At 35.3% G+C, this 21,213-nt stretch overlaps 1 protein-coding gene across 16 annotated transcripts in view; it reads left to right on the top strand.

The window, feature by feature from the left end:
- Positions 1–21,213, top strand: part of pHCl-1 (pH-sensitive chloride channel 1) — a 655,929-nt gene that overhangs the window by 600,700 nt on the left and 34,016 nt on the right. For 15 of the 16 annotated variants that reach the window (XM_083128521.1, XM_083128534.1, XM_083128594.1 and 12 more), the window contains one exon: positions 150–517. In XM_083128521.1, the coding sequence (XP_082984647.1) occupies positions 150–517 (368 nt within the window). Of the gene's footprint in view, positions 1–149; positions 518–16,291; positions 16,343–21,213 lie in introns of all 16 variants that reach the window. The other variant, XM_083128537.1, reaches the window with a different exon arrangement.

Genomic DNA, 21,213 nt, shown 5'->3' with positions numbered 1-21,213 from the left:
AAGTATAAGCTCCAGATTGTTGCTTGTAATCCAATCACTCTATTGGGTTGATGATTTAGGAAATAACAAAAGCTCAGCGTAATATTATGGAACTTATTTTCTTGATGCCCATACTGGTGTACTGAAATTCGACCTTATGCTTGTTACAGGGAACTACAGCTGCCTTCAAGTTGACCTCATCTTCACGCGGGATCGTTCCTTCTACTTTACAACAGTGTTCATCCCAGGAATAATATTAGTGACGAGCTCCTTTATCACGTTCTGGCTAGAGTGGAATGCAGTGCCGGCAAGAGTTATGATCGGTGTGACGACAATGCTCAACTTTTTCACAACATCAAATGGCTTCCGGTCCACGTTGCCTGTGGTGTCCAACCTCACGGCTATGAACGTGTGGGATGGAGTGTGCATGTGTTTCATCTACGCCAGCCTGCTGGAGTTTGTGTGTGTTAACTACGTGGGTAGGAAAAGACCGCTACACAATGTTGTGTACCGACCAGGGGAGAATCCTGTCACACAGGTATCCAATAATGAAAGCATTAAGTGTACCTTTCCCTTCCAGGTGTTTTTTTATCGCTCTTTTGTGCAATCCAATGCGTTAAATTCACTGCTTGAAATCACACACAGCACAACTTTATTGTTCAACTTTTTTGCCTCGATGAAATACATATCGCCTTGTGTATACATGCAATTACACCACATTACATAAATTTATTATTTTCTGTATATTATTATTATGTAGGCTCTCTTGGTTGGTATCTTGGTTGGCAGCTTATATTGGCATCAACGTTATCTCTCATTTATTTTAAATAATGGTATTGTTATTTGTTAATTCGAAAATTAAATGCAGTTACGAATTCTTCTAAAGCAACCATCAACATTGGCATGAATTGCACGCCCTACCATCTGGAAGTTTGTAATACTTCAATAGGTGGCACCACCATCAAACATTTTTAAAATTCAGGTAATAATGTATGATTCATGCCAAGAATTGTACACATCTTAGAATAATTTGTAAAGGCATCAATTTTCTTAATTCCAAATAATGGTGTCACTCGGTGCAACAGATGATTAAAGAAAGAGATTTTTATCAATAGAAATTAACGATAGAAAGTAAATATTTTATCTATTAGACTTAGTGGTTACTATAAAAGTTGAATATTCCTCCTCAAGTCTTTGAAGTAAAGTATTTTCTTGACATTATATTTTATGCTACATCAGTAATTCTGTTTACTGATATTATTTGTTAAAGACCCTGTGTTATTTATTTTGTTTCATAGACAGAAAGTTCAATGTTAATTAGAAAAATGTTCTTGAGTACCATATACCTAATTCAATTGTTAGTAATGAAACATTATCATGATAATGGATGCAGAATTTATGTGCATTCATTAGGCAATTGACAACTGACATTTTCTCCCTCATATTTACATAAATTGTTTACACCCCCTCCCAAATTTCACACACATACATTGCACAAATTGTGAGCACACACATAATTTGGTCCTGGCAGTTTTAGTGAAAAAAGTCTGCTAAAAAATATATTGGTATCAGAACTGAAGATATGAAATAGCTACAATCAAGATGCAGTTTCCCTGATACGGCACTCGACTAGTCCACATATCGCAAGAATTTACCATTTCTGTCATTTCTAATTATTTCCTTACTGTTGAAATGTTAAGATCCTTTGTCGATATATCCAGACCTTTTGTTATCTATCTCAGGAAAAGGTAATGTATGGTAAAATATAAAAGGGTTTATATTAAGTTTTAAAAAGAAACATTGCTTTATCTCACGTTCATATTTAGTGTTTCATAAAGGCCATAATTTTTGTGGACAGCTGCAGACACTACTTATACTATTTGTTTCATTTATATTTTTATCATGTAAATATATTATTTATTTATTATTTTATTTGTGTTAGAGTTATCAATGGGACTTAATAACATAAAGAAGATCACATTTTATCAAATGGCTTCATCATAGCAAAAATCTTTCATTATACAATTATGAGTGATCATATTTATTCACATGCATGAAAATATGGTAAAGTTAAAGTATCTTTTTGGTTTACATATTACCACAGTTTTCAAGGATAATATCGTCCATTGGTGAATGATCACAAAATTTGAAAAATATCACCCATGAGTTAACAATTATGGTTATGCAATGGCATGGAAACTAGATAATTTATGGTTGTTCATTACAGTACACCTGTATTGTTTGCTGTACATTTAAAGCAAATGTTTACATGAGTAGTGAACTTTAGCCCAGCATAGAATAATGTTGTACCTTCATTAGAAAATGTGTTTCAAGGTTCAGGTGCACTCTTACAGTAGAACCTTGTTTATGATAACATTAATACCAAGCAGGAAAATAGCATTTTTACAAAAGCTACATATTTCTAATGCTACAATTAAAATGTAGTTTCTAGCTGTGCATTGGTTAGGTAATTATGTTCTCTAGTAGAGCAAGTATGCATAATCTTCCATAAGTTATTGTAATGTGTAGAGAGAGACTGACTATAAGTTCCTTTGCAAAAGAGTTTTGAGTTGATGCCTCTTCAAATTAATTTATCTTCAGTTTCTAAAACAGATATTCTGCAATTTTGATTACAATTATGCATATTACAAGCAAATAAGTCGTGAAATAATGTAATACATAGTATGTCAATATGAAAGGCACTAGAACATTTCTGCATTCTACAAGCTTGTTTATCATCTTAAACAAGAAAAAAAATAGTAATGACTTTCCTTGCAAAATATTTAGTGATTGTTGGTTATAATTAAACTTTCATGTCCATCGTTAGTTATAGTTTGAATACATTTATATTCAATATGAAATATTATATCATAAGTACACTAGAAAATGTAAGTGAAAAAACATTTTATATAATTTAGAATTTCAAGGTGTTAAACTATTGTACAGAAATTGATATGACTGCGTACATTGATTTGTGCATTTGATTTAAGCCAACTGATTATTCTTTATGGGTTATCAGTATTCAAACAAGCAAATTGCTCTTCTTTAATGAATACAGCAACTTAATTAGGTAATCAATATGCATGTACCAATCTGAAATTGACCATCAATATGTATAAATTGATTTCTAATCAAATTGTTCATGTACGTAACTTGCTTCCAAATCTGTATGCAAATATATTCTCTCCCCTCTGAAAACCAATGCTGCAGTAATAATTTACGTATATTGACAATTATGGGAGGAACAATTTTTAGTTTAATCAAAACAAATGTCCGACAGATATAACATGACCTTACAGCAGTTTGGGAAATGTGTTTTCCTTAAATTTTTATTTGAAATTTATTTGGACACTAACAAATAAATATTGAGGCATAATTCATGGGTGCGGCGACATTGAAGGGAAGTGCTTTAAAAAAGAAATCATCTCTATATAGATACAACTCCAAAATCGTTTCATCATAAATAACATAAAAAATAACTATAACTAACTATAAATACAACAATCATTAATTTTTAAATACCGTCTATATATAGAGGTTCCGCAAAAAAAAATACCATTTTTAGAGAGCCTATATGTAAATCCGCCGCAGTTACTGTGAGCGTGTGTTCTCTTGAAATGTCACAACAAAAAAACTGTGTTTTTATGCTTGTAATAACCGTAGACTACAAGAGAAATAGTTACTGGGTTAACTGAATGATAATAAGCCTGGAATGGGTTGTTTTCAAGAAGACGAGTGCTTTATATTATAATTTTAACATTACAATGTAATTGGTATAATACACAAACTTCCCCTGATCCATTGAGGAGGAATACCAACATTGCATTATGTCATTACTTCAGTGACAAATAAATAGAATATTAAAAAAAAAATAATAAGTCTACAACACCTTTTCACCGTAAACATGTTACAATAAATATCACATAATGTGCACAGGCAACTCAAAAGTGATATTATTTACTTTTTTTTTACAATACAAGTCACATGTACATGTCAAGTGCTCAAACGGATCATAATGAATAAAAATAGCGTCATTCTATCACACTTGTAACATAGACAACTTGCATGTGATTGTATTTTTCATACTATACTTTGTTTACCTCATTTTGAAAAGAAAAATAGCTCTTTTATGTAAATCACTCACAGTTGGGGTTTGCTGAATGAAATTATTGTAAAACACTATAATTATAATTTTCATTGCAGGTTGTTATTTTTGTCATTTAAGTAAGTTTCTTTTACTTTTTAAAGTAGAAGTAGTAGTAGTTGTTCTGTAGCAGTATTATTATGTCTAATGATATTTTTATTATAGATTGCTCCATTGGTATATAGAAAATATTGATTGTATTTTACTGTCTTGGATGTTATATAAATTTTTACTGTGTTGTTACACCATTTATGCAATATGTTATCAACAAAGTAGGTATGCAACCACCATGTTTATGGAATTTTAAGTATGCATTTTATTTATAGAATGTAACAATATTTTAGGAAGAGTAGAAATACAAAACCAATTGCGAACAGCCTATGAGAAGAATAAGAAATGTGACAGGCATTGTTTTATACATAGTTTGGGAATCAGAAAATATTGAAGATTTCTAATGTAAATATATCAAATTATCATAAACATCACATATGATTATAGTCCTGTAATTTCTATTGATTTTGCACTTGTACTGTGTTGCTATATTGAGAACCAAAATTTTCACAAAGTACAGAAAATATCATGAAAATAAACATCTGACATCAACATATTAAAAACTGAGATAAAATGACAGCACACGTGCACACACCTACCTCGTTTTGATTTCAAAATTTTCATAGCCTTCAGGGATGGAAAAAATAATGGATTGTTGTAGAGTTAAAACATGATTAAAATAGCTAAAATGGATTAAAAAGTATAAAATCTTGATATCCTGATCATGTCACTAAAGCACTCAGCTGTTTCTTGCAGCAACCTAGGAATGATGCGAGTTTCTGATGGCTGAAATTTTCAAATGAAAGCCAACAACTCCTATAGTACAAATTTACAAGATATATCCATTGGATATTTCAATGTCCAGTTAAAAGACACCCATTGAATGTCTGTTAGAAATGCTGCTTTGGATATATATTTCCACATATACATGAAATCTCTTTTGGATATTTCAAGAGGTTATCAAGACGTCCACACATTATTCAGAATTTTTTTTGTCAGCACTGTACTATGCATCACATCAATATCCATCTTGATTTTATTTTCAGACGTGTGCATGCAAATGTAATCATTTACAGTACCCAAGTTCTCATTCACATTTATAACATGTCACATTGTCTCGGCTCATACAGCACACAAAGTCCCATTCTTATTTCTGGAACGGTATAATGTTTCAACCTGTAAAACACCCAAAGTCTCACTCATATTTCTTTTACAAAGCCTGTACTGCACACATTCACATTATTGTGATATTTTAGAATGCTTCCTCATGTCTAGTCTGCAAATAGTTAATTCCATTCAAGAAAATCTAAAAATTAACTTTCCTGTTCATCATATTTTTAAAAATATAATAGTAAGTGCACAGGATCATTCTGCAAAATATGCTTTTGACTACACAACCATTTGAACTGTTTTCTACATAGAGTTGCTAATTAATCAAAAGCAATTGAATAAATGCAGATTTCTTGAAAGTTACATAAAATGCATTTCAAAAAGGGAGTACCCGTTTTCTTTGACAGATGGCTTCTTTTCAACTCTTGTGTCCTCCTACTTTTATCTCATCATAAAGCTATGTTGATATCTGAAAAACCCATCATTGAATTCTCTTTGTCTATTGGAAACTTGCAGCCAGCCAGCTATCTATATACCTTGAACAGTAGCAGTAAACTGGGAGGGGGCAAGGACAGTTGACTTTTTCTTGGTAGACAAGGCTTGGCATTAAGAGGCCATAGTGTATGGGCAAAAAATGGGGGCAGCCCCCATGTCCCAATGATCACCACCACTGTCCTTGAATCATAATTGTTTTAAGGACATTAAATTGTATGATGAAGAAGTTCTCTCGGGATATCAGCCAGGCGATTTCCGGATAGGCTTCCAAGCTTTCAAGAGCTAACCTCACTCTCATCTCATCGTCACTTTAATCCTTGAAGATGAGAGTGGCGTAAATCTCGAAAGCTCGGAAGTCTATCCGGAAATCACCTGGATGATATCCTGAGAGAACTTCTTCATCATTTGCCACCAGGAAAGCTTCGAGAATTACATTAAATTGTACGGTTAAATTTCCATTTGTTTAGATGTATGCAAGCTTACTTCCTACATTTTTTTTTTAATTTCAAGATTTGATCTTGAAACAATTTCCTAAATATAGTTTTCCTTAAAATAAGACTTGCCTTTTTTTATTATTTACAAAGAATGAGTTTCATTATGTTATTTCTCATCACAATGTAAGATAATTGACTTTTGTTACATTTTTTTGAAGAATGAGAAACATGGTGGTTACATATTGATAATTACAGGATGGTATATCAGGAAGAGGAATGAAGAAATTTGGTTCAAGCACCGATTGTTAAAATATATATTTGAATGATAATTATGGAAGGCTAAAGCCATTGCTATCCATCCTGTAATTAACTTTTTTATGTAAAAAGGGCACTTTTTATTGAACTAGTCGAGATATCTACTTTTATATTATAAAAAAAAACAGGTATGCTTTGGTCAAGTGTAGTGTGTTGTTGTCGTTGAATTTTCTCATTCATTTTTTTCTCAGTCTATGTTGATGAATGATCTCTGCTTTTCACACTGTTCTGATATTGTTGATTTTTGTTTGTGTGTTTCACATGGGTGACATTAGGACACGGTGTTGACACCCAGCATGTTCCTCTTCTGAAGTACACCCAGTTGTGTACCCTCTGTTTGTGTGCGTGTATGGGGGTGGGGGTGTGGGTGTATGTGTGTGATTGCGAGTGTGTGTGTGTGTGTGTGTTCCCCATGCATGCTTTGTACATGTTCACATGCCATCTTCTCCTTCTCACTGTGAACATCTGTAACTTGACATTTTATAGAAATTATATTTCTAAAAAAACTAGCTCATTTCAATTTCAGTACCTCCTGGTAAGAGGTATGCATTGAATTTTAATATTTCGATAGTTCATAATATATGTAGGGAGTCAAAATTATACTTCAGTGCTCATAATTGTTAGTTTTTGAAGGTCATTTAAAACAGTGGAAATCTGTACGCATACTAACACATAAGGACAGAATCGCTACAAATTAAAAATTAGAAGCAAAATTATCTTTGTTTATCTGACAATATTTATTTTTTACGTATCAAATCTTCATTAAAGAAACTGTCATCAATATTACTGACGCACCACATAAACGCCACATTTCAAAATGGAATATTTCCCCTTCACAATTTTCAATTTTTTTTATTAAATTAAATAACTTGTAAATTCACTTACTGATATGTCCGATTCAGGAAATCAGTGAACAGTGACTAATTACGCTAATATAGAAACTACATCCATGCAGAAACTGAATAATATTAATTGGAAACAGTCAATATGAAATATTCTCCAATACTGATTAACTACAGATGTAGAACTTGTTAAGATTAGCAACCAATCTGCTATAAAATTGAAAAAAAATGAAGAATCTGATAGAGTGAAACCATTTGTGACATTTACTTTACAAAACCATAAACTTCATAAAAAAATAATAACAAAACGGCCCAATTTTCCATCACGTTATAGGCTATTAATATAAAATATTGGATCAGTAAAATATGAATAAACCACTTCACCAATATATGACTATGAGCCACTACCAGTAAGGCATCTCATAATTTCTCCCATCTCTTAGCATTTATCTTGAAAGGAGGTTCAGTTTTCTTAGGCTAAGTTAGTTATCATTTTTTCATTATGCCATTCATTAGAAAAGTCAGTAGTGCATTATTGGGTGGCTAAGAATCATTTCATATTCATATTAGATTATGTGTACAGTGGGATCCATGAGTATTACCGTGCAAATTGTCCATGACTATTTCCATTAATTTTTCTGTAACATTCTGTGCATTTTAAGCGATGGATTTTTATGTATGCTGGTGCAGAAGTTGTCAACAGCTTGTTTTGAGTTTTCTTTTAATTCTTGAAGCTCTTATTGGGTCAAATAAAGTGCACGAACATGGTGATGGACAAATTGCACGGTAATACGCATGGATCCCACTGTACATTTGAATATAAAGTCATCGTAGATAGTAAGGTTGTATGAATATGGTTTTAGGTATTTGTACATTAATTTGCTTTCTTGCCTCTCCATACATATATGAGGGTTAAGTCATAAGTCATGGCAATTATTTTTTTTCTCGCGAACAGGGAACAACACGAAAAATCTAAGATATACGTTTGCAAGTGTATGGAATGTACCTTCGAATGAAGCCACCAGATTAACTCTGGATGCAGGAGACTCTCGTAGGGAAGAGTCAGAACACAGGACATTGGAACACAGTGTTTTATTATGACATGAACAAGTACACAAGACTAGACTCTTTAACAACCTTCAAAGTATTCACCCAGATTATCCACTGTTCGTTGCCAGCGATGAGGCAGGCGCTGAATACCATCCACTGCATGTGCAGCGCTAACGTGTGCCACCTCTTGCCGAAATATTGTTACGATCTCTTCTTTGTTGGCAAACGGTTTCCCATGCAATGGCTTCTTCACTTTGGGGATGAGATCGTAGTCACATGAACTTAGATCAGGAGAATAAGGTGGGTGTGGAAGAACCTTCCATTCTCCACCGCTGTAAGCGACGCCTAACAATGTCTGCTGTGAGAGCTGTTGCGTTATCATGTAGGATAATTTTTGAACGCTGTCACTCACCGACTGAACTTGCAAAAAAAAAAAAAAAAAAAAAAAAAAATAGTTGCCATTGCTTATGACTTAACCCATGTATGTGTGTCTGTACACTTGGTGTTTCGTAAATAATTGAGGAGTTACAGACATTTATTACAAGTAAACTATTGAACTTACGTTAATGAAACCAGTCCAGAACGATCGAGGGATGCAAACAGTTTGTGCGTGTATGTTTTGTTAAACTGAGAGTTCACATCCCTGTTGCTAGGTGACACTCAAATCACCTACATCACTCAGTGTTTTGTGCAATGGTTTGGTCCCCAAGATCATCGGACCTTACACTGTGTGACTTCTTTCTGTGGGGTTTCATGGAAGGCAGGGTATTTGTCTCGCCCATCCCACGTGATATTGCAGTCCTAAGAGAGCGTATCATCGGAGTGATGGAAAATATCGACAGGCCCATGTTGATGCGAGTGTGGCAAGAAGTACACTGTCGTGTTGATCTGTGCCGTGTCACTCGTGGTGCACACATTGAACATTTGTAGGTGTGAGTTCCTCTTTCATTCTGGACTGGCTTCATTAACGTAAATTCAATACTTGCAATAATTTTTTGAAACCCCTCAATTATTTGAGACATCCTGGTTTAGAGAGAGATGTGGCTGGCTCGGTAGCTCAGTTGGTAGACAATAACCAAGAGACCTGGGTTCAAGTCCTGTTTGAGCATCCATTCTTTGCAAAAAATATATTAAATTATGATTGCAAATTAGACCATAAATAAAGGTTATACTAGATATTAATTTTAGAAAGAGTCAAATAGCATATGAAATTTTACTTTACACTTCTTAGATGTTTGTGCAGCTGGCTGTATGGTCTAGTGGCTAGTGTAGTGTACTGCTAAACTTGTTATACTTTAGTGAAATCCTAGGTAAAGTATAGATATTTACATCATTATTATCAACCCATCATGAAAGTTAAGGTAGTAGTTTATTTACTGATTTTTGAAAAAAAATGATGTACCATAGTTTTTGGACCATAATGCAGATTAACATTTTACAAAACTAAAAATAGGTACATGTAAGGCAGGAAGCATTTACACCGGGTGTTCAGCCTAAAAGTATATCATTAATTAAATTGAAGTAAGTCTTGAAGCTTTCCTGGCAACAAAAGATAAAAAGGTTCTCTCGGGCTATCGACCAGGTGAGCTGTGGAGGATTTCAAGCTTTCGAGAGCTAACGTCACACTCATCTTCAGGGTAGAAGTGCAGTTCTGAGTGTCAACGCGGTGTATATAGGTTTGTAGAGGGGGATCCCAGTGAAGATGGCAGTCCAATCGGGTGGCATGTCTGCTGGGTGCATGCTTCTGGTTAACTAACGCTAACCAATCTGGATCCAGTTCGAGCCTCGTTTTTATGCTATGTTTCTTGAGGATTCGGCTTAGTACTCCGGAGAGATTTCTGGTGTAAGGAAGGATGGCTATCTTCTGGCCACCTTTGTCCGAGTCCCCTGGAGTGTCCGTGTCCCCTGATGTGTCTGGATTCCCTGAACTACTTCCTCCATTTTCGTTCAACGCCCTCACATCCTTCATATTACACCTTCTCAGGTGAGAGTAGGCTGGCCAGGTACTGGCTCCACCCTAGTGTCACTAGACTATTTGATGTTCGTGCAGACGAGATCCTGTCAGCACTTGGTGTTGACAGTGATCTTCTGGTGTATCTCCACTCATTCCGCCTCTCCCAACCTGGCAGTTTCCTGCACCTTTTATCGATTTTTCTCTGACAGCTCTACCACAGGCAAAAACACCAATGGTCATATACCAGCAGCAGTTTTTAGAACTTCGTGTGCCAATTTTAATGTGTTTTATACGAATGGATCCAAAACAGTGAAATCAGTCAGTTGCACCTTCGTCCTAGACTCTCAAAGTCCCTGTTACTCTCTACATCCTGCCTGTTCCATCTATACAGCAGAGTTGTACGCCATCTTCAAGGCACTGGACTTTGCTGGCATGAATGGCCTGAAGAATGTCCTTGTGTGTAGTGATTCGACCAGCGTGTTGCAAACTCTGGATTCACCAAATTCCCGGCATGCAGTAGTGCAACGCATCTTCAGACGGCTCGTGCTGATGTCCGCTTCTGCTGGGTCCCTAGTCACGTGGGCATACAGGGGAACGAAGCTGCCGATATTGCTACCAAGTCTGCTGATGCAGATGGCGACATTCTCGTCCATCTTCTGCCAGCTAGCGACCTGCAGAATGTGTTTCGTTGTGAGCTTTCTTGACACTTGGCAGGAAGAGTGGGATGCAACCACCGAAAACAAACTTCATGCTATTAAGCCCACTGCAAGTGCTTGGTGTTCCTCATCCCGTCCCTCTCGATGAGAAGAAGTTCATCTAACCCGAATGCGTATTGGACACAGCTGTCTAACCCATGGTCACTTGCTGCAAGGGCAGGAACCCCCCCCCCCAACCCTTTGTGTTGTGTTTGTAATGTAGTTTTAAGTATTCGGCATATTCTTGTTGAATGTGCAAATCTTGCTTACCACCAGCTGTTTGTCGTCCCTGTTGGGCGATGATAACAGTATTTTATCAACGGTTTTTAGCTTTTTACGAAGATCTGGTCTCTTCCACCATCTGTGAGGAAGCTTTTAGTTTTTTCTGACCTTTTAATGTGTTGTGTTGTATTTGTCTTGTGCGGGTCTTTTTACAGCCTTGCATTTTTATTTTTTCCCAATGGGCTTTTTACCCTTTGTTTTAATCTCTTAAGTCAGAATTTTAGGTAAGGGGGTATTTGCCTGAAAATATTGAAGGGTGCAAAGAGGCCTTAAGTGCCGACGCACCCAAAAATTCTAATTCATTCATTCATAAACATGTCTGCTAGTGCTCATATTATGATTTTAAGAGCATGCTTATAATGGGTTTAAATACTCAGAAATGTCAGTGTTTTGTGAAATGTTATTTCGGGACCATCTTTTACATGTCATGGACATTTGTGGCTTGTAATGAACCATTTACTGCTGCATATGGCATGGCGACAACCACTATAGTTTATCGAAATACCATCTGCCCACAAAATGTACGGCATAACAATAGATATATAACATCTATCTAGCTTAGTAAAAATCACTAAAATGTGTATGAAAACAACTGTCCTGGCAATGAAATTAATTAATTAATTAATGAAAAATTAATATTTATTGAATACCAAAAAAGGATGTTAGGTCCAGTTCATGAAAAAGAAAAGTTTCTGATCAATATTTTATGCATTATTATAAGCAGTAATGTGCATAAATCTTCTTGGGTGCCATCTATTCAAACCCATATAATCCTTGCCTTCGATTATAGAAGAAATGCTAAACAAGTATAATTTAATTATTTAATTTTAGTACTTGGTAAGTTTTTTGGGAGGATCTAGACCCCTTGGACCCCCTCTAAATACATCCTTGTTTATAAAGTACACTGAATCAAACTTCTCAGCATTACCATCCACGATATACTTTTAGGCTGAACACTGTGTATATTTTCCTTAAATATATCAGCTTTTAATTATAGTTACAATAAATTTATGCCAATATGTTACTAGTTGCTATAAATTTGAGTCGTATTAAGGGTACTTCATATTTGTAAGTGGAATAATAAATTATAAAACAAGTATTATAAGCTGTTGGTAGGGTGACTGATTACCACATTGGAGACCCAGGTTCGTGTCTCAAAGTGGATGATCTTAAATATATTTTTTTTTCATTAATTTCATGCATAATGAGCTCTGGGGCTCACTCAGCATGTCATCATTGGCTGGGGATGACCTTGGGGAAAATGGGGGTAACTGCAGCTGGAGCATGTTGCTGATTACGTGACCTCCATTGTGATTGAGATTAAGGATGTATGTGTGCACAATAGATTACATGCTTGTGGAAGTATGTTAATTTGAAAAAACAAAGAAGAGATGGGAACATGCTGTAGATTCTAAAACTTACACTAAAACTTCAATAAATATAGTAATTGACAGTTCAGGAAAATACCCCCCCCCCCATCTCTTTCGTAAGAGAAAGTAATTAATTAATTTATTACTGACTTACTGACTTGTGACCACAAATAACCCCTACTTCTTCACTCTTCATGTTTGCAAATTGTTCATTTCTATAACTTCCATCATAGTCAAACTCATAAACTTTCAACATCAACTTCGCAGATATTATCAAGTTTCAATTATTGTATTTCATTAGTGAATCTATTCTATTATTTTTTTCCACTTCTAGTTTAAACATTATGTAAAGAAGCTTTCTGTGTAAACTGTTTTCACTTTCAATGCTTGATAACAATAGAAAGCAAATGTTATATTTTTCAGAACTATTTCATGCTTTCTTAGCATATGGTTATTGTAGAGCTTTTGTAGTGTAAGGTTTATTGCTTTTTAGTATATTTATTCAATTATAAAATGATTGCATGCAATGAAGTAATATTAAAGGTCATTGAGAAATAGATTCCTTCACATTTTATGAAAACATATTTCTTACACATTTTTTCTGTCTTCCTTTTTCATTGAGGTGCAGTGGCGGCGAGGGGGGAAGTTCCCCCCCCCCACTTTCGTTACTTTTGCCCCCCCCCCCCCCACTTTTCGCTCCGCACTAAGCTAAATCTTATATACAAAGGGAAATATACTGTCTTCGCCCCCGCACCCCCAATTTTGGGACCCACTGTTGAGGAGGCATCGATGAAAATATCAAAACAGAAACTGCAATTGGATCCTTTTGCAAATATTTATAATATGCTAAGAAATCAGATTTAAAATATATTTACAACCTATTCTTTTTAAAAAATTGAAATTTCTGTAAGAGACTAGTTTTGATGTGGTACTAACTACATATCAACATATGTTAATGTTGCATAACAGGAATGGAAGAAAATTGCAACCTTGGTATCAAGTATTTAATACTATAATCTTCAATATAATTTACATATTATTGCAAAACTGTTGTTCATTTAGTTATGAGAAGCATAGGAATAGATAAACAATGAATAAAGCATCAGCTTACATAAAAGATTGTCAGAAATACAATAAAATAATCATTTTCATGATTAAATAAGTATTGATGTTCATTAAAATTTGAAATTCAAATTGAGTATTACAGAACAATAATCAAAAATTCTAACACACTGGAAGAGATATGCAATAAGATAAAATTATAGAAGCTTCAATATAAAGATTAAATAAACCTATCCAAGAAAAATTGTATGGATTGTGCCCCAAATTATTCAAGACCTTTCACTAGTTTTATGCTCAAGTATCTCCAAATATTATTGACGTAAGTAAACATTAATGTATAAATGAGGTAAATACATATCGCATGTAGATCTCAGGATGATAAGCTTTTGAACTAGGTATAATGGAGGCAGTGGTCCTCCAAAAGTAATAGGTGATTAACCCTGGAAAGGTTACAAGAGATTGCACATAGTCTTTTCAGTCAGATAGTACTGTAAATTACAAATAGGAACGACAGAAATATATACATTTTTAAAGGTTTCTCATTTCATATTGCTCCTGTAGACCTTGTAAGCCATGGTGGTCCAGTTGATAGGGTAGAGAACCTGGGTTCAATTCCAAGGCAGATCATTTCAGGTGGTAATTATTCTGACAAAGTCCTTGCATAAAGTGGTTCGGGGGGTCACTCAGTCTCAAATTAGTGGGTACCCTTTATAAAGTGGTTTGGGGTGTCACTCAGTCTCAAATTAGTGGATACCTTGGAAATAAATATGCCCGGCATCGCATATTCTCCAGTATGCCTAAGATCGAGAATCTTGTAAAGCCCTTCCTCCACATGTTCTGTATTTGCACAACATGGTGCAATGCACAATGGTTGGCTCTTTTTACCTGTAGAACCTTTTCATTGAAAAATTAATTGATTGATTTGGTTTATTTTACTTTAACTTTCCTGTCAGTTTTGGCTAATGGTGAAGATGATGATGGGTGATGATATGATGAAATTGATGAAGGGACACTCACAAAGAATAGGTACCCTTGCTCAGGTTTGGATCCCTGGCTAGTAGTATGCTGTGCTAACCACTCTATCACAGAGGTCGGTTTTGTTGAAACACTGATTATGATTTCAAAGTATAGTTATTCTAACAATAATAAATTATATTTTGTCACTTTTCTACCTAACATGGCTATTTCCAACATACGTAGTCATATGTATGAAGTCCTACGTAACTGAGCTGTGGCACAATGAAGTGAAGACTGAAAAATTGCAAATCATATTGCAATATAAACAACCAAAATAATAATAATCTTCAAATCCATATCTTTAATTATACAATAATGGAAGTGCATGTGTATTCTCCCCCATAACCTTCAGCAGTCTATATTAACTATGTCGTTAGTGGATTTGTCAATACTAAAATCTGATTCCATGCTTACCTGCATTAAATTAAAAATAAGTTTACATTGAAAAATTTTAACTTCGTAAGCAAATAATATACAAGGTTATTAAAAAAGGACTTCTGGCTTTGTGATTTCATTGTGGGTAACTTGTCATTATATGGGTGTACAGTCAAGGTATTCGTTACAAGCCGGCAGTGTCTGTGACTGTACAACTTCCACTAGGAGTGTGCAATGCAGCATGCTAGCATCTGGAGGTGAAGCCATTCTGTGTTCTACAATTGCAAGAAGTATGGCTTCATTCACAGATGCTTTCGGACAATTCTCCACATGGTTGCTTGTGGCATTTGAAGCTCTTGACTTGCCTGATTTGTTGATTTCTGTGTGTTTCGTTGGAAAGCTTCGCGGACCTATTTCACAGTCTCATGTGACACTGAGGGTCGGCCACTGGATTTCCCTTTGCACAGCAGCAAATTGTTTGTACCACTTAAGAAAGCTTTTTTACCATGGTGGCTCTGAAATTTTGTCCACCCTCATCATACGGTCGTTACAGACTTTGTTCCGTGGAATTGCAGGACATAGTATGCCTTCTCTACACCTCATGGCACCATGTTGCATTGCAAACCTCTGGCAGTGAAGTGTGGAACCAGAGATGTACAAGACTATTCAAATAAAAACTTGTGGATGTAAGACAAAGATGTATACCCATATAATGACGACAAGTCCCCCACAATAAAATCACAAAACCAGGCAGTTATTTTTAAAGAACCCCGTACTTACCAAAAACTGAAGAATTGATGATATTAGCAGGATAAATGCATGTGTTAGATTCTTGATACTAATCTGCATGCATAACCTATTTTAATGCACCTTGAGTACCACGACAGTTCCTTCCGAACCACATGTCTTCTCTAGCATATGTGCATGCTCACACGAACTTGCACCTTGCTCTTTACTCTCTCTCTCCTCTCTCGCATGAACACTGTGTACTTGACTTCACTTCAGGTCCGGACAGAGAGACAGAAACTTAGTGATGTCATATTCTGGTCAATGTATTTGCTGTAAAAGAAAGCTGCATGATTCTCTTTTTTAAGAGCATCGTATCTTCATTTCCAGCGACTTCCAGCTGTTCTGAGCAGAATAGGCATAATATTGGCGAGCCCGTTGGTAAGACAGGTATTGTCTTGCGATGCATGCCTGCATGTGTAGACGTACTGCCCTGTCTTCCAGCATAGCTTGCCCATGTGACACTTGTCATAAATGGTCTTTCAAGATAAGTAAAAAAAATGAAAAATATATATATAAATATATATTCATGTTTTGATTGAATGCCCACTTTCATTTTCATGATCAGTAAAGCAAATAATGGAGCGTGATATTTTGGAATATTAGTGTCACATTGGTGCTTTGTTTATATATATATATACATATAAAAATTATTGTTTCTAATGTGATTTTAGAAATACCAGTGGCAGAGCTGCCAAGACAGTACCTTCTGCTAACACTATTCTAAAAGCATGAGTAAGGAACTCGTAGCCTATTCAAAATATTGCTTACTATTTGTGATGTGCTTAAAAACCCACACTTCGTTTACAAAATACTTGTTAACATGTACATGTGGTTTGTCAATTGCAATATGAGAATAAGAACTGTATACCATGTACTACTACTATTTATGCCATGCAGTGCTTAATTAAGCATATTTGCACACCATCACTCCTACATGTTGCTTTCCTTGTTTAATCATGTGTGTTTATGCTTTTTTTTCTCATTTGCTTACACAATCATGCAGTTTCTTTCCTTTTATCACATGAAATCATTTTGCTGTAAGCATACCTGTTATCATTAATTAATATTTTAGCCTATGTTACAATAATGTCTTTAATCCCTAGGCATACAGATTTTTCCTTACAATGAGTATAATTTAAAACTTGGATTCATAAAAGCGTAAAGCAGCCGTGAGAGCATTCATATTCGATAAACACTTTCCTGCAGCCTAACACCTAGGAACACAAATTGATCTTCAATTTAATTCTTTACAACATAAGAACTAGGCAAACTTTTATACAAGCTGTGCTGAAGTAATGTGTGAATATATTTACATTTCAGGATACACAAAAAAAATCTTTTGTTCCAATTATGGCCAATATAATATCAAATTCGAACAAAATTGTTATCTCATTTCAGAAGACATTACTTTTAAACATTAAAAGCACACTCAATCACTGAACATTTTGCAGTTATAATCATACAGTGTTTGAGTGTGTTTTTGATTAAATTAAAGTCCAACTTTCATTCAAATTGTGTTTCAGATGCAACGTAAAAAAGAGAATGAAGAAGTACAGTGCAACAATGAAATGCCATCTTTATTTTCAGACCATAATTTACACTTTGTGCATTTTATAAATATAATGTTTTGGCCTGGTAGGCAAATGAATATCGTTTTAAATGTTGATATAGAAATATATATTGGGCTACAAACATATAAAATATTTTGAGGAATGTATGCTCGATTTTAATCAATTTCCTAGATTAAATGCTGCAGGGGAAGCTGAAATCTAATGTTTACATTATGACAGCAATTTACATTATATTTGTTTAGAATATATATAAAGGTGTAATGTTTGAAGCTTACTGTTTAGTCTAACAACAGTATTTAATAGAACACACTGAAAGTGTTTGAGATTGAATGCATCAAACAACATGAAAATAGATATGCTATAGTGAGAAGTTATGGATAAACTATATTGGAAAATTTCTTTCCTCCTTACATTCAACTAGTGAAATAGAATGTTTCCACATTATTGGACTGTTTTCATCTGTATCATTGCAGTTATGATGATAACTAACTCTAATTTATACATTAAAATTGGAAGTTGTTGTTGTTGATGAATATTGGCTCAAATCGCCTATCCTTTGTGTTTTTGCCAACTTTATTATTTTGGATGGCCGCGGTGGCTCAGTCGGTAACGCGTCTGACTACCATGCTCAAGGTCCCGGGTTCGATCCCCGGCCGGTTCAAATCCGGGAACTTTTCTAATGGTGGAAGCGGCCCCGGCGCCCACCCAGCGTCGAATAACATGGGTACCTGGGGGGAAACCCTGGGGGGTAAAGGCGGTCAGGGGCGTGATGCTGATCACATCACCTCCACTCACGACCGGATCAAGAAAGTGTGGGGCGTTAGCCCCACACCCCCTATACGCCTTCATGGCGTGGTGCTATGCACAGGGGAACACTTTACCCTTTACCTTTTTTTTATTATTTTGGATCCTAGTTCTCCATGTCTTCTCATCTTCAACTTCGTTGTTCCTTACTTTCACTTGTGATTTGCACTGTGGGAATGGTATCATGGTGTATATATTACACTTTTCACCTCCGTAGCTGTATTTGTTATTTACATGGAAATGTTGTGTTTCCGAGCAAACCAAAAGCTGGAATAATATAGTAATAGCTGGGTTACCAAATCAGTATAAGCAAAAAATAGGGTACGCTGTCTGCAAATGTAGGACACACTTATTCAAAGTAAGAAACGTACATTACTGGGAAATGTGTTTAACAAATGATGTGAAATTAGCACCATATTTTTTATGAAATGTCGAGTATAAAAATTCGCAAACTTTCAATCCATAACATTTCAGAGAGGCTCTCTCCAAGAAATCAATTTTTCTCAAATTTCACTATGATTTATATTTTTCCAACTAAAAGACATGTTTCCTTAACACGAATTATGTGATGCTCAAAATGTAGGACATTTGTCACTTTTTCCAAAATCCTTCTGGTTACTGGACATAAGGCTTTTTAAGTCCAGCTTGTGCTCAGATAAGCGAATCAGGTTTTGTCCTACAAACCAATTGAATCACTCTTCTCTGGTTAAATCTGAGACCTCTTGATTACAAGGTAACGATGTTAACCACTACACTATCAGCGAGGCCCTAAGAGTCAAGAATTGTTTGTCTTTGGTCGGTTAACATTCTGTCAAAATGTATCGCATAAAATTTATATTCTCAACAGAAACATGATTTTTATCTACTTATATAAAGAAATCAAACACCTACCCTTCATTCTTGCACATGAAAATATCTCTCGGAGGTACAGAAAAGTAAATTTAAATGTAAATGACAAATCATCCCATTAACTGCTGTCATTATCATTCATCTGCCAATTAAGAGTATATAAATGTAACATCATTTTAAGTTGAGAATCAGATAATAAATGTGAGTTGCATACACATGCCGTGGCATTAGTACTAATATTCGCAATAGATTCTGTGCTCTTTATTTAGGAATTGCATCACAGAAGACAAGCTCAAATGAATAATTAATAAAATTGGAATTTCCCCAGGTTGCTTTTCAATAGATTCACAAAATGGTGCATATGGTGATGGTATGTTGTTTTTATTTCACTAAATAGCAGTAGGGTAACTAGAATTTTTTTGTAGTAGCTGAATGTTTTATATTCCTTGTTTCTGCAAATCCACCATTACATTTTTTTTTAAAAAAAAAACATCCCCAACATACAATCTTTGGATGGTATAAAAAACTTCTGAAATATTATTAAAACTGCAGGTATTTATTCTGCATTGTAATCTTACTATGCATCTTAACATTCAACATTTCTGTTGAATTAACTGTAATTCAAAGGGGCCTCCCTGATGGCACAGCACAGTGGTAGTGTCGTCACTTTGTAATCAAGGGCTCCCAGGCTCTATTCCAAGTGGACACACACAGTGGTTTGGATCCCACTATACTGTAGGTCCAGTCCCAATTAGGCTTACTGTGCTTAAAGTTTACTTAAAACACCAACTCAATCAATAAATTAACTAATTCAAAATATTTTAAACAAGTGACAAAAGTTCTACATTTGAAAAATTTATCTACTGTGTGCAAGTAAGGGAGATCTTTGTTCATAAGAAATATATCATAAATTCAATTAGAAATTTACATTACGAGGGTCACTATTTATATTTTGAGCCTAACAAAAAACAGGAATTTGGCATTGAATACTGCTTTATTGATTTTCGAAGTATTCTCCTTTATGGTCAATACACTTTTGCATTCGTTCGAACCATTTGTCAAAGCAGTTTTTCCAATCTTCTTGAGACACCTCCATAATATGGTTTTTGAACGCATCAACGGCGTCTTCCGCCGACGAAAATCGTTGTCCACGCAATTTATTCTTGACATTCGGGAACAAGAAGAAGTCATTGGGTGCCAAATCAGGACTGTACGGCGGATGACCCATCAATTCGATTTTTTGACTGTTCATAAAGTCGGTTGTTAGACGAGATGTGTGACAGCTGGCATTGTCTTGATGAAGAATGATCCGACGGCGTTTGTTTGTTTTCCGTATTTGACCGAAGACCTCTGGCAAACAAATTGTTGTGTACCATTCAGAGTTGACCGTTCTACGTTCCTCTAAAGGCACAGTTGCCACATGACCAGTTTCCCCGAAAAAAACAGGCGACCATTTGTTTCGATGTGCTTCGAGCGCGAACAGCTTTTGTTGGATTGGGTTCATCTTGAAACACCCATACAGTCAACTGCTGTTTACGTTCCGGCTCATATGCATATATCCATGATTCGTCACCCGTTACAATCTTATATACGTCTATTGAAGCACCACGATTGTATTTATTGAGCATTTGTTTGCACCAATTGACGCGAGCGTCTTTTTTGAGTTTTTGTCAAATTGTGTGGGATCCAACGAGAACATACCTTTCTCACAGCTAAATGATCATGTAATATTTTATATATGCTGGTGGAACTAATGCCTATGGTTGCCTCAATCTCACAGTATGTCACATGACGTTCTTGCAGTATTAGGTTTTGCACAGCATCAATGTTTTCTTGAACAACAACTGATTTTGGAAGACCTTCACGAATCTCGTCGGTGAGCGAATGGCGGCCACGATTAAATTCGTTATACCAGCGTTTCACAGTGGCAAAGGATGGGGCTTCATCGCCAAATGTGGAAGTAAGTTGATCGATGCACTCTTGTCTTGATAATCCACGTCGAAAATCGTAAAAAATCATCGCACG

This window comes from Lepisma saccharinum, chromosome 1, assembly GCF_977018435.1.
Source record: "Lepisma saccharinum chromosome 1, izLepSacc3.1, whole genome shotgun sequence".
NCBI classification, from domain to species: Eukaryota; Metazoa; Arthropoda; class Insecta; order Zygentoma; family Lepismatidae; genus Lepisma; species Lepisma saccharinum.
The sequence above is the reverse complement of the archived record's forward strand: the minus strand, read 5'-3'. Positions and strand labels throughout refer to the sequence as shown.